Source organism: Tamandua tetradactyla, chromosome 9 (genome assembly GCF_023851605.1).
Source record: "Tamandua tetradactyla isolate mTamTet1 chromosome 9, mTamTet1.pri, whole genome shotgun sequence".
Taxonomy (NCBI): domain Eukaryota; kingdom Metazoa; phylum Chordata; class Mammalia; order Pilosa; family Myrmecophagidae; genus Tamandua; species Tamandua tetradactyla.
In genome coordinates, this window is record NC_135335.1 from 105,610,444 (window position 1) to 105,625,141 (window position 14,698).

At 37.2% G+C, this 14,698-nt stretch overlaps 1 protein-coding gene and 1 pseudogene across 1 annotated transcript in view; both read left to right on the forward strand.

Annotated features, from left to right (window-relative positions):
• RAB3C (RAB3C, member RAS oncogene family) overlaps positions 1–14,698 on the forward strand; it is a 288,126-nt gene that overhangs the window by 146,090 nt on the left and 127,338 nt on the right. The window contains exon 3 of the mRNA XM_077117206.1: positions 3,825–3,943. Within this exon, the coding sequence (XP_076973321.1) occupies positions 3,825–3,943 (119 nt within the window). The remainder of the gene's footprint in view (positions 1–3,824; positions 3,944–14,698) is intronic.
• LOC143647527 (U2 spliceosomal RNA) lies at positions 5,812–5,990 on the forward strand (annotated as a pseudogene).

Genomic DNA, 14,698 nt, shown 5'->3' on the forward strand with positions numbered 1-14,698 from the left:
TGTTTGCTATTCAAACCTATCATTAAAGACAAAAATTTCTCCTAAAAACATGATTGGGAAATCAAAATGTTTAAACTAACTAAAGTTATTTTATTTTTCTTGAAAGAGAGAAAAATGAAGGCTATCACTCATGGAAGAAAATTTTATTTTTTTAGTCACAGGAATTTCCAGTTGTGACTTTCAGTCTATAGAATCTTATGTTGATAGAAAATCAATAGGCATTCCCAATTATTAGATTCAACCTGGAAGAGGAATAACTCAAAGACAGAGTTTGAAGCCAGTTTCCTGTACAATTTCAGTAAAACTACCATATTTAGTCAGTTACCTTCTGAGACTGCTTATGTTTAATTACATTAGTGGCACTTGACATTGTAAAATGTTCTTTCCTCGCAAAAATATAACCTTCTATCATCATTAGTAAATGTCAGATATAATGAGGTATTTTTCTGGCTTTTTTCTTCCTGATATCATGGAAGAAAATGCTAATGAGTTAATGTAATCCTGAAATTGTTTTCAATTGCCAAAACCAATGCACAGCTAATCTGGAGTCCATTTACAAGCTGAGCTGTAATCTTTATATTTTCTTTACATATGGAGAGAAGATATATGTCCTTATTTTTTACTACACTTCCCTTATATGATTCAATTTCTTATTCTCCCTGAAAGCTTTGTGTTGACAAATACCTCTAACAAGATTGTGTTTCTGAATTCAGTCCTGCCCCTTGCTGTGACTTAAGTGCTACTGACTATTGCATTTGTAAGCTTCTAATTTTTTTCCTTGAAAGCTATTTTTGCCACCTCTATTTTTTTTAAAACTTTGATACTTAATAGCTATTCAATCTTGTGGTTTCTCACAGTTTCCTATAACATTTCAATCATAATGTAATGGGACCTTGATTCTGTTCTCTCAAAGATAAAGTATACCCACAATGGGAAATTGAAGTCTTTGATAACACTAGAACTAATTTCTTTACTGTCAAAATAAAATCAACATCATGAAAAAGGGACACATCACTGGAAGAGGTCAAGAAGCAAGAGATAAAGTAATATTTTTCAAACACAATTTTTGTTGTTTGTGTTGAAGACATGCTTAACAGGAAGGGTCCAAGTCACCTTTTAGCAGTGTCACGGGGAACTAGGGGAAGGCTTTCTATTATACAGTAAGGGAAGCAGGCACAGGGGTCTCCAAACTGTAAGGATGCTACTCAGTCCATGTCAAAAAGATGTTTTACCACAAGGAAAGAAAGTCATTTACATTTCCAAATAGTAAACATTTGGCCTCCCAACAAAGTGGTACATTTATAAACAATGTGTTCTAAAAAATAGGAACTCAAGTCAAATGTGGGAAAGTTTTAAAATAGGCTAACTCACCCAGATCAGTAAAACATATTAAAAATCTCTAATTATAACCTTAGCTTTTTTTGGAGGTGAGGGGCGGTTTGGGCATGGTTTGACAGTCGAACCCGGGTCTCCTGCCTGGAAGGGGAAGCATTCTACCACTGAACCACCCATGCACCCTTTACCCTTGCTTTTTGAACACAGTCCTTGGGGATTGGTTTTGGGATTTTTATCCATGTGCTTTAATGTTCTTTGTTTCATAGTCAGCTACACTATTAACTGAATTAAACCCAATGATTTTTCAAGTGTTTCCAATGTAAGGGCAAGATCAGCTTTTTTCTATCAATTTTTGTATTTGTCCCAATTTATATGCAGTTTATGATATCTATGTATATCCCTAGCAGCTACACTTTAATTTTTAATATTTATAATAGTAAACACAAGGCAATAAAATCTTCAAATAATTGTTTGATAAATTCTAATGTATATTATGCAACCATGCCACAGATACCTCAGCTTATTTGCATTTCTATTATTAGTGTTTGGATTGAACTCTTTTGATAAATTAACTAGCTATTTATGTACTTATATATAAATAATTTTTTAATTAGAATATTTACCAATTTGCTTAATGATTTCTAGCATCACTTTATATATGAAAGATATTAACCTTTGGTCTCTCTGGTATAATACAAACATATTTCCTAGTCTATCATTTTATTTTATATCATTTCTATTTTATTTACAACATTTTCTCTACAGTCAAGAAATTGTCAAATTTTTGTGCAATTATATCTATACTTTCTTTTTTGTTTTCCGCCTTGAATGATACATTCTAAGGACCCTCCCTACCTGTTTTGGCTTATTTCTGTTATTGTGGGTATCATAATCTATTCTCATCTGACTTCTGAAACCTTATTTTCCTAATGCTACCTAAGAAAACCCTTCTAATTATGTCAGCCTTATCTCTTGCTCTGAGAGTAGACTGTAATTGCGGCTGGCTTCATGGAAAGTCATATCATTTAGCTAGTCTTCAATTTCTGTATCACCCTCACATTCTCCCAGAAACATTCCCTGCTTTTCCCAGCCTTCCTTGATCCTCTGCCTCTGAACTTGCAGGGTTATATGTGCTGTGTCACACAAGTTAGCACAAAGTTGTAAATCTGGAGTTTCTCGTTGTTGGTCCAATGGTGCAATGTAAATGTTCAGACAGGAGGACACCCGTGGGTGAGGAACAGCAAATCCATCATGAGCCTGTCCTGCAAGTGACTCCCACCAGAGGCTAATTCCATTTTGATACTAAAGGACCCAGTTCTGTGTTATCCAACACATTAGTTTTCACTTCAATGCCTATTAAATTGTAGGGGGAGCTGGGATGTATTCTGTACCTGGGAGGGATCTCCTGGGAAAGGGGAGAAAGTTGAGTCCAGAATGAAGCCAGAAAGAAGATAACATTTCTGTCCAACTTGCTAAGCACCTAAAGAATACTAGGAAAGTGAAGCAGGAACCCAGTCGGTAGGGAAAGTGGTCAGGGGGAAACCAACAAGCATTGGTAAACAGCCATCCCCCAGATCCTGGGAAGATAAAGGAGCAAAAGTCAGTTGCACTGAGGAACAAATCCTTTATTATACAGTGTATCTGCCTTATACAAGACCATTTCAGAGATCTTTCTGCCTCTGCTTCCCAGGTTTAACCGTTCCAGGCCAATTCTTTGGCGGGCCCCAGCACTGTATTCATAAGTGGCTCTCTCTCATTCTGTGTTAGCCTTGCCTCCCAAATTACAGGAACAACAGCCAATACCTGCCATTTATTGATCACTATTTTGCATGCCAGTCTCTGTGTTAAGCACTTTATATGCATTATTTTACATAAAACCTAAAAAAGAATGCTAAACTGAAGATTAGAGAAGTTCAGCCCGACTTGCCCATGTTCGCCCACCTATTTAATTGGAGAGCAGAAACTAATTCAGATCTTACTCAACATCCACACAAAGCGGGTAGTCTTATTTCCATTTTAAAGATTAACAAACATTTTAAACTGTAAGCTTCTTGAAAACAGTGTCCTTTTCTTGAAATCTTTTTCTCTCTACAGGGGCTTGTACTTAGTAGCTAAACTAGTAGTAACTAAATACATAATGGTTGAGCTAACATTTTAAACTCTGGTTTTAAACTATGCAAAAAGACAGATTCGTAGATGCATATAATCTTTTTATTTTATGTTTTATATTTAGGTGCTGTTTAATACGTGTGAACATATATAACACATTTGAGCTAGTGCTTTACCAGAAAAAAATATTTTTTTCATTATATTCTAGAGCGGCCTTGCCAAAATCATTAGGAAGAACAAAACTAAAAAAGGTATATAGTTATATATTTCAAATAATTTTAGAATCTTTGGTATGAGTGTGCATTCAGAATCATCCATCACTTTCTAAATGTTTTATTGCCTTATTTTTTGAGAGCTGATGATGATTATTAATTTTTTAGGACACAGCAGGCCAGGAAAGATACAGGACAATCACTACGGCCTATTATCGTGGGGCCATGGGCTTTATTTTAATGTATGACATCACAAATGAAGAATCCTTCAATGCCGTACAGGATTGGTAAGTAAGAACAAATGCTCCCATGACTAATGATGATGATGGGTTTTTATTCAACTCTCTCTTCCTCCCCAAAGTAATTACCACACTGCAATGCAATATGTGTATTTATTATAGCCTCCAGTCTCACTTGTGCTTCAGAAAATAAACAGATGCTAATTATGCTCCCAACTATCATCTAATGATTGAGAAGTGACTTGGGTGATTTTTCCATATTTTGGTCACTCCAATGCCTTTGAATCCCTGCGTCTTAAGTTCCATGGAGAGTAACACATTGCTTCTGATTTTTAAAAGTATACATAAATAACTAATAGCTGGGATGTTTCTGGTCTATAGTAGACATAAAGATGCGCAAACTATGGCCCATGGGCCAATCCAACCTACAGGCCAAATCCGGCTCACTACCTATTTTTTCACAAATAAAGTTATATTAGAATGCAGCCAGGCTGGCTCATTTGTTTCCGTATTGGCCATGGCTGCTTTCCCACAACAACAATGGCGCTGAGTATTTGCAGAGACCATAGGTCCTGCAAAGCCTAAAACATTAGCTATCTGGCCCTTTACAGAAAAGTTTGCTGACCTCTTGTCTAGAAGATTTTTAAATAGGTTCTTCCCACTGAAAAGCTTCAAAGGACTGGGATGAAGGAAAAGATAAAACCAAAGCCCCTTCTGACTCACAGCTACATCAAACCATCAGAAATACCTCTGTGCACGAGCAGTGTGATTTGGCATGGTAGGCTGGCAGCTTTCTCCATCCTGTTCTACCAGCTTCTTGAAAGGATTCATTGAAGAGCCCAAGGTAATGAATTAAAACAGTGTGACTGAAGAGGGCTGTATTTCTATTGGAAAGAAATAGACTAGAGAAATAGAGCTTTATGTGACATTAGAAGGAAAATGGTTCGCCCCCTGGGAGAGGTGGTGTCCAGGACTGAACAGATACAACTTTTTAATTCCAAACACAGAAGCCAGTGACTCCAGCTTGTCTCATATAACAAAATATTGGCACTATGCAGGTGAAACAAAAATCATTTGTTGTTTTTTTTCCTGTTGTCCACAAGAGTATTATTTTAAATGATTTTTTACACATTTATCAGCCACTGAGGGTTGGATGCTATAAAAACTTCAGTTCACCTTAGATTGTTTCTTTGTAATTTTAGCCATCTGCCTGAGAAGACACGTCTTTCTTTTTTATACACACACACAACATAAAATGCAAGAAATAATACTATTGATGATAGCAGTTCAAAAGGGAAATGCATAAACTGAACAAAACAAGTTTAAGGCCCATATTAAAAACTAATTATCTTCTATTGATGGATATAAAAGAAGACTTAAGTGCTCTTCTCTCTAGTATATACAATATTGTAAAAATGTCAGTTCTTCCTAGATTAATGCATAAATCCAAGGCAATCCAATTAAATACTAGCAGGTTTGGTACAAAAAGGAATGAAACAGAGAGTCCACAGATAGAAATAAATGTATATGGCTACTTAATTTATGATGACAGTAGCATCACAGATTGGTAACCAAAAAAAAAAGATTGTTCAATTAATAGTGTGATACTGCTGGGTAATAGCTCTGGTAGTCCATATTGCCATGCAAAATGGTCATTTTAAACCTTGACTATTTACTCTAAGGAACTACTGAGACCCAGTTTTCCCAGGCGAGAAGTGTTCATGAATAAGGCTGTAGACTTTCAAGGCCCTCAACTCTGTTTACACACATAATTCTTCTCGCCCTGTTGTTTCCTAACTGTTATTTGACCATGATAATGCATTTAAGGAGACACTGAGATTATTGAACACAAGTGACAACAACTCCAGGAGCCATGCTATCCGTACCCCTGACTCTGGCATCAAAAATGGTGTGGGATCGCTTCTCGGCCTTTTGGCTAGGATCAAGTGTAGTATCTGTTCTTATCAGTTTAATATCTATCCGAGGACAATATATTAAATGGATTTTTGGAGCTGGGAGATGGAATAGGAGCTTGCTCCGTCCACTCCACGCATCGACCTGGTATTGCAGTACTTCCAGGAACCGTGCACCCCTTCCTTAATTGCGGTGTGAATTAACAGACTTGTTTTTTTCTTTTTTTTTCCCTTGTCCTTTTCCTTGGCTTCTTTTCTTTACCTGACTGGGATGTCTATAGCTCTCTTTTGTTCTCCCCCCCCACCCCCCACCCCAAACTGCTTGTATGGTCGTTTCTTCTTCGTCTCTTTCTTTCTTTAAAAAAAAAAAAAAGGTATGGAAATATTCAGCTTCCTTATGCCATTCTCCACACTTTCCTCTGTAGCTGCCACTCAATCCAACTTCAGTAGCACCCCCAATGTTTCCACACATCAAAAGACCCATTTGCCAGTTGTCCATCTTCCTTTTCTGCACATTGTTTAACTATTTGACTCTATTTACCGACTCTTTCCTTTGAAATCTGTTTCTTGTCTTCTGAGACCCTGCATTGTCTCTTTCTCCTTCCCAGATCTCAGCTGAGATGCACTCAGCTGAGAGTAAGTGTGTTCCTGTGTTGTATCTTGGACTTACTCTCTGTTTCCTTGGCAATCTTTTCCACTTACACAACTTTATCACTTGCACCCAGGTGGCTCCCAAATTTAAATTTCTGTTCCCATTCTGTGTTACAAGTTGCAGTGTTGCATTTCCAAGTGCCCAAAATACTTCTCCACCAGGACAAGTGGCACGTCTGGAGGATTATCTTCACCTGGAACTTCTTACCTTCCTGACATCATTATTTCTGTTCACTGAGAGCACAGTACTCTGACACCCAAGGTCACCCTTAGTCCAACTCTAACTTCCACCCATTCGAATCTGGGACCTGATCTTGCATGTTAATTTTTCTGACCATCCTTTGAATCTGCTTTGACATTTCCATTCCTTCTGTAACCATCCTTCTTCAGCTTATTATTATTATCTTTTGCCTCTATCCTTATAGTAGCCTTCCTACTGATCTTTATACATTTAAATGTCTTCCTGTCCTGAGTCATCCTCTCCACTGCTGACAAAAGAATCTTCCAAAAGGACTATGATCGTAAAGTAAAAAAATGCACAGAGAAGTAAGGATGGCTATAAAAAATCTCTCTGGTAGCTGAAGATGGCTTGCAGTGTTCTTCAGATTTGTCTACATGGTGAAAATGTGTGTAATCATGGTCAGTAACTAGACCAATTTGCCTGAACCCCATTAACTTAAACCTGTAGTGTGTTAAGGAGAAAGCTGCATGAGGTTAGTGAGAGAATAGCAGCAATCTAGTAGCTCTAAGATGTTGAGAAAATAGAGACTACCTCTTTTTTGAAAAAAGAGTGTTCTGTGCTTTGAATCCTCCAATGGGCTTTTACTTGAGGAATTAAATTAAATGAATTATTTGGCAAAGAGACAAGTCCATAATATGTTTCAATAGTTGTAGAAACAGGAGATCACTGTAGAAAACTTCACTCCCTCTGAAATATTTCTGCAGTGAACTGTTTACTGGGTCTCAGCTGGAACGCAGCCTCGGGTATATCAAATCTGGATCAGTTGCCCAGGCTCTTTCTCAGTGTCTTGCAGTGACTCCAAGGGTCTGCATAAATTGCTGTTGCATTTTGACTTGACTTAACATTTTCCCCACCCCTGACTTTGAACGTCTTTCTGTTCTAAATGTGGAATGGCCATAGGCTTCTGTATTTCCTGTAGGAGAGTGTCATTGGCTTATCTCCTCCCACCTTATTTATTTACATTCTTCTTTTTATGACATGATGAGGAACTATAAATGTAAGTGGTTTGTTTTTAAAGCAGGAAATCTGCTGAGCAGATTGATAATTTTTAAAAATCACCAGACGAAGGATAAAAGTCTGACACCATCTTCCCACCAGCTTTAAATAATTCATTTCCATGACTTTCAGGGTACCACTGCAGATGTGCTGGGACTGGAATAAAATTTCTCCTTCAAATATTCTCTTCCTCTGAAGTTTTCTCTCCTTCTTCTTCCTCCAAAAATAAATAGGGGTCTTAAATTAAGATGACCTCATGTTAAATTTGAAAGTAGTTTAGCCTGATAACAACAATTAAGATATGATGAACAATAGCCAAGCCTTCATTTGGGGCTTCCTAATCTCATTTAAGCCTCCTATCCACTGTGACATCAATATTGTCACCCCTCAGAGGTGACAATGGGGAGATTAAACCACAGGCATCTATATCCCAAGTTTCGCCACCACCCCACACTGGGCATCAAGTAATCCCACTCTCTGGACTTTAATGACTATATTTCTTAAGATGGCCTGATCCAGACATAAAACAATTTTTCTTCTAAAGAACCCAATTTAAATTCAAATTAATATTTAGAAGATAACTGATTTCTAATCTACCACTTCTTCCAAAACCCAAAAACAAAACTCATTCCCTTTGTAGTCTTTACCATCTCAATAAATGACCCCTCCATCCCTACATATGCCAGGCCTAAAAACGTGGAGTCATTCTTAAATCCTCTTTTTATCAGATTCAACATCCAGTCCTTCAACAAATACTGTTGTATCTTAGACCCGATTTCAAAGTATATTCGGAATCCAACCACTTCCAACCATTTCCACTGCCTGATTATGCCACGCCATCTCTTGTCTGGATTGTTGCAGTGGTCTAACTAGACCCCTGCTTCTACCACTGCCCTAACCTCCAGGCTCTTCCTGGTACAGGAGCTGGACGAGGCTTTCAAACTATACATCACATCATGTCCCTCCTCTGCACCAAACCTTCATAGTTTCCCATCTCTTCTGTATTAAAGCAAAAGCCACTATAATACTCTTCATGACCCTGTATAATTTACTCACTACCTCAACCTCCCTAACCTCTCCTTCTGCCACTCTCCCTTTCACACTCCAGTCTAGCCACATCAGCCTCCTTGCTATTCCTAGAACATGCCAGATGTGCCTCCATCTCAGGGTATTTGCACCTGCTATTCCCAGACTTCCTGGAAGTCTCTTCTCCAGATATCCTATGGCCCCCACTTTACCTTCTTCAGGTTTTCACTATAATGTCACCTTTTTCAGGAAGGACTTCTCTTTTCTTCCCTACCATACTTTATATGGCAACCCTTCCCATTACTGCTTATCCCTTTTCTCTGCTTTATGTTTTTACTATAACATTTTCACCATCTGATATATTACATAATTTGCTTACTTATTGTGTTTATTGGCCATTCTCCAGCAAGGATGTAAGATGTCGTAGGGCAGGGATTGTTATCTTTTATAGGATTTAGGACTCTATACCTAGCTAGTCCCTGATTCATACTAGTTACTCAGTAACATTTGTTGAATGAATAAATATGTGAATTCCAAAAAGAGAAGTATATAGGACTGGATCTTATTAATTTGCATCTCCAGAGTCCTAGGCAAAAATGATTGATCAACAAATAATTGATGAGTGAGGGCTAGAGTAGTATCACATCATGATGATGAAAATAAGGCAGTGCCCTCAATTCAAATCTTATAAAGAGGCACTGCCTATGTTACAAAAAAAAAAAAAAAGTGCCTGCATAATGAACCACATCTTCCAAGTCAGATTGAGAGGATATGTGGGTAAAATTAATATAAAGCAACAGATTTGTGTTTTATCTTACATCTTGAACAATGTGACTCAATGCTATCTGGTTGGTTACTATAGCATGTTCCATCACACAAACAGTATTTTGGGGATGATGTGATGGTGGCTCAGCAGGCAGAGTTCTTGCCTGTCATTCTGGAGACCTGGGTTTGATTTCCGGTGCCTGCCCATGCAAAAAAAGAAAGCAGTATTTTTCGGAGGGGAATATATTTCAGAAATGAGTTAGTACAAATAAAAGCACAATACATTAATTTCACACGCTAAAAAGAGCCAGAAATGTCATCCACCCAAATGGAAAACATTTGCCCATCTCTGCTGGCTTCCATTCCCTGCTTCTCTTATTCCTTCTGTTTCCAGACAGCCCAACTTTCTGCCTCTGGGTTCTCTTGGTTATTTTTTTCACTCACTCTTTCATTTGCTTTGTTTGGTTCTGACTTTCCGAAATGAGTTCCCTAGGCTGGACACCGAGATAGAAATTAACTCCAGGAATGCACATACATTAAAATATATGAAGTCTTGAAGTTAGCAGTGTCTTAATTAAGCATTTCTTTTTACCCAGTATTTGCCCAGACCACAAGGGGCAACTGGAGCTTATATTCTGGTCACCAAGAATCACTTTTTTTGGTGACCCAGGAAAGATCAAGGGGCTCGAAGACTGAAATGTGTATCAGCAGTTAATGTGTTGGTTATGTATAGAGAAGGAGGTAAAGGAATAGACAGAACACTGTCCTGTATGACTTTGTGTTTTGGTGCTCAACCAACTTCAATTGTACATTGGAGATAGTAATATTGTATAAGTATTGACGCTATAGTGAAGTCTAAAAGTTAAGTCCTAATAACTACAACTGCAGCCTTAACCCAGGAGGGAATATCATAGTTAAAAAAAGACTTGGGACTCTGAATAAAAGGTATTATATAAATAAGGTTGCTGCTTGTTCTGCTCTCTGCACTCTGAAAGTATACTCCCTAGTAGCTCTAATGTGCAGTTTTATTCAAAATATTTATTGCAAATACTAGTATTTTCTAACAGGATTTCTGTGGTTTTCATCTATCATTATATACCTGTTTTTCTTTGAAATTAGTTGCCTTCTTTTGGGGGAAAGATTTGTTTTGTTAGATAAAACTCCTCAGGGATGGAGTTTGTGTTAAGAACCCATTCTCCTGTCCTAGATATTCAACTTGGTTTCTGGATCAAATTGTGCATAGTGGTTGATTAAAAGCAAATCTGTGAAAGAAGTTAGGATTTCTCAAATGAATATGAATACTGAATCATTATAAGATATTTCTTATAATCTAAGACAAGAAGTCTAAGATTACAAGACTAAGACAAGTCTCTAGTGTCTTGGAGCAGCTAGAGGAAAAACCTGAAATTGTGGCACCATAACCCAAACTAAACTTTGAAATCTGTTCTATAACTAATTGTTCAAATGTCCTTTGAAATTTATTGCTTTTTTTTATATATGTTATATTTCACAATGAAAAATGTTTAAAAAAAATAAGATTAAGATTATCCAATACTGTTAATGGAAATTTAACAATATAATATTGCCATTTTCTCAATTCCTCCTTTGAGGTTTTGACCTTATTGGAATTATTCCCCTTGAGAAAGAAGTCATTGACTTGGAGACATGTGACTCTATTTAGAAAATCTGAAAAATTGTGAACAATTTCCCCCTCCTTTCTTAACGATTAGAATATTGTCTATGATTGGTATAGTTTAATCGGGAATTCCACATTTACACACAATCCTGTTGAACCTGAATACAATTCTTTCTGAGTTGAAAAAAAATTAAAAATCAAATCTGTGGGATTGCTGATGATCCTATTTGGAAAACAGAGCTCTAGGATTTAAAAATGAACAGCTACACTAGTAACTTACTTGAACCTTATCAATATTTTCGGGCCCATCATGAATAAAATCTCCATGAAGTCTGCTTTCTAATGTCAAGGAATATTTTTAGTACCACCTGATATGTACAATTGGTCTTTATTTCCTAACTGTCCCATCAGCAACTTCTTTCAGTTAAATGTGCACTCAATCATGGCATTGTGTGATGAGTAGAAAGACCTTCTAAGTCTAAATTAATATAATCCCAGTCTTAATGTTGACCCATTTTCAAGCCCATGACATTGGTTGTTTAATGTGGGGCTTGTTAGTCTAGCTGGAGGATGCTGATTTCATCTGTTTATTTGCTATTGGTTTGGGCTTGTTCACTATTTTTGCTGTTTAATTATGTAAGGTAATTATCCTAATTATCAGTCTTAAACCAACCCCCCTTACCCACTACACACCCACTCCTGGGAAACAAAAAAAAATAAAGAGCCATTAAAGGAAACGATTCAAAAGAGAAAATTAGAAATATAGCACAGCATTTAGTCATGGGAGGATTGTATTTGGTCAACAGAGAAGACTGGCACGTGGTGTCTGATGGCATTCATCTTAGACAGAGTCCATATTAAGAGTTATCACAAACCTCTCTCTTTCTGGGACATTGGCTTTCAAAGCAAGGACAGGAATCATGGCATATGTGAAGGACCTTACAAGCAGCCCAACCATATGTCACAGTGTCAACCCTCAATTTCTTGTTCTTTGCTTACAGAATAACCCTTATAACAGTTCTCATTTAAAGTCTGTTGTAGCCTATAGCCTAATTTTAATATACAAATATCAAATGAATTTGTTTTTATGGTTTTCCTCCTCATGGAATTTGTAAGCAACCACTTGTGGTTGGTGGAAGAGAAAAGAGATATCAGAAGGCCTGAATGTTTTCCAAGGTGGTCTCTACACTTCTTCTTAACCAAATACCCTTATCAATTAAACCATTTGGAGTAGCCATCCCAATATATATCCATTTATTTTTCATAAATAATAACCACGTACCTCTGGCTAATCTATAAGTGCATTATAAACAACCATAGAAAACTAGATATTAACAAAGAAGGAATTAAATGTAAATCGAGCTTCAGCTATTGTCTTCGAGCACCCTTGTGGAAGACCACATTATAGAAAACTGCCCTAAACACCTCCTAAGGGACCTCTCTAAGGCTGGCAGAACAGGGCTGGCAGCTGCAGCACAGCAGCTTGTCACTCTGGCCGTCTCAGTATTCTTATTCGCATTTCACTTTCCCCTTGACATTCCTTCCTGCTTTTACCCTTATTGGTTCCCCAAATTTTGCTATTCAGATCAACTCCATAGGCACTGAAGCAAAACATAGCAAGAACATGACAAGGTCATTTTAATATAGCCCTCATCAAAATGCCCATGTCAAAATGTAAGAATGTTCCTCTTTTATTAGCAAATAGTAGAACAACAAATATTTTGACTCGTAATCCATTTCTAGCCCCATCTCTGACCACACCCCTTCCCTCAGCCTCATACTCTGAATCCTCCAGAAGCTTGATCCTAAACAAATGTGTGAATCGATTTGTTATCTAGCACTCAAGACTTAAGTATAGGAAAATCTAGCCTTGGCTACCAAACCCAGCACTTCCTAATAATATACGACATATTTAAGCAATGTGAGAACATAGATGCTTTGCTACAATTCAAGTTATTTCCTTATCTTTCTGTTTTTGATAAACTGTTATTTTAATATGCATGTGTATATGGTAATTTATGTAAATCTTTTCCTTCATATTTTATATTCTGGAGATGAGTTCTTTCTGAATTGCTAGAGCACAGAATTTTACATTCTATGGCCTTATAATATGTATTGAAAAGAACCACATATGTCTGAATTTATGTAGCCGGATAGGACAGATTCTTATCTCAGAAATGTCCTTAAGCTCTAGGAAAAGTCTCCTTTTTTAATTCCTTCCACTGGAAATCTGGACTGAGATAGGAAACTGGGGAGAAAAGGAGAAAGGTACAAAGAAGGGAGTCAGTTTGGGAGCAGAGTTAGTGGTTAAAGCTCCATGCTGAGAAGGGGAAAGAGCACCAGGCTGGGAATTGTGGATCTGGCAAAGGCTACTGCCAAGGTTTTGCAGACTTTTAACTGTAGTACCTTGCCCCAAATACTGGACAGATCCAGTAGATCAAAGAAGTCCATAACCTGGGAAATTTTACAGTTAAATAGTCTTTTTCAGCCTTATTTGACTATCTGTAGAAAAGGAAAAAAAATTCCTTACTTATAAGATGATTGTGAGAAGTTAAGTCGAAAATAAAATGTACCTGGCATAGCACAAGCACTAAAGGATTTCATCTTACCCTTAGATCTGTAGGAGACAGTAGTTCCCAACATAGATAACACATTAGAATTATCTGGAGATCTTTTAAAGGTATATTTGTTGAAGCTCCACTCTGTACCAAATTAATCAGAATCTCTGTGATGATTGTAATGTGAGGTCACATTGAAAAATGCAAACTTCTTTTTTTAACATTTTTTATTGTGAGATATATATATAAAAAGCAAAAAATTTAAAAATACTTTTTAACAAGTTACTATAGAACAGATTTCAAAGTTTGGTACTGGTTACAGTTCCACAATTTCATGTTTTTCCTTCTGGCTGCTCCAAGACACTGAAGACTAAGCAGAAATGTCAAAATAATGATTCAGTATCCATACTCATTTGTTAAATCCTCACTTCTCTGTTATAACTGCTCCTTCTCCTTTGATCCTTCTCCCAATCTTTAGGGATATTTGGGTTATACCCATTCTAACTTTTTTGTGTTGAAAAAGGATGTCAATAATATGGGATTGGGGGATGGAACTGGGTGATGTTTTTGGAGAGATTGATGCGCCTGGGTTTCAGGACTTAACTGATCTAGGAACTGTCTGAAGGTTTTAGGTGTCTGAAAAGTCAACTCAGTGCATACAACTTTTGTAGAATCTCTGATAGAGCCCTGGGTGTTCTTTAGGGTTAGTGGGAATGATATTGATTGGGGCTTGACAAACCATGGCAATTAGCAATATCTAGCTTAAGCTTGCTTAAGAATAGCCTCCAGAATAGACTCTAGACTCCATTTGAATTCTCTTGGCCACTAGTACTTTATTTTGTTACATTTCTTTCCCCCTTTTGGTCTGGAAGGTATCATCAATCCCATGGTGTGAGGGCCAAGCTCAAACCTGGAAGTCATGCCCCATGTTGTCAGGGAGACTTTCACTCCTGAATGTCATGTCTCATGCCAAGAGGGTATTGATTTTCTGTGCAGAATTGGGCTTAGAGGGAGAGG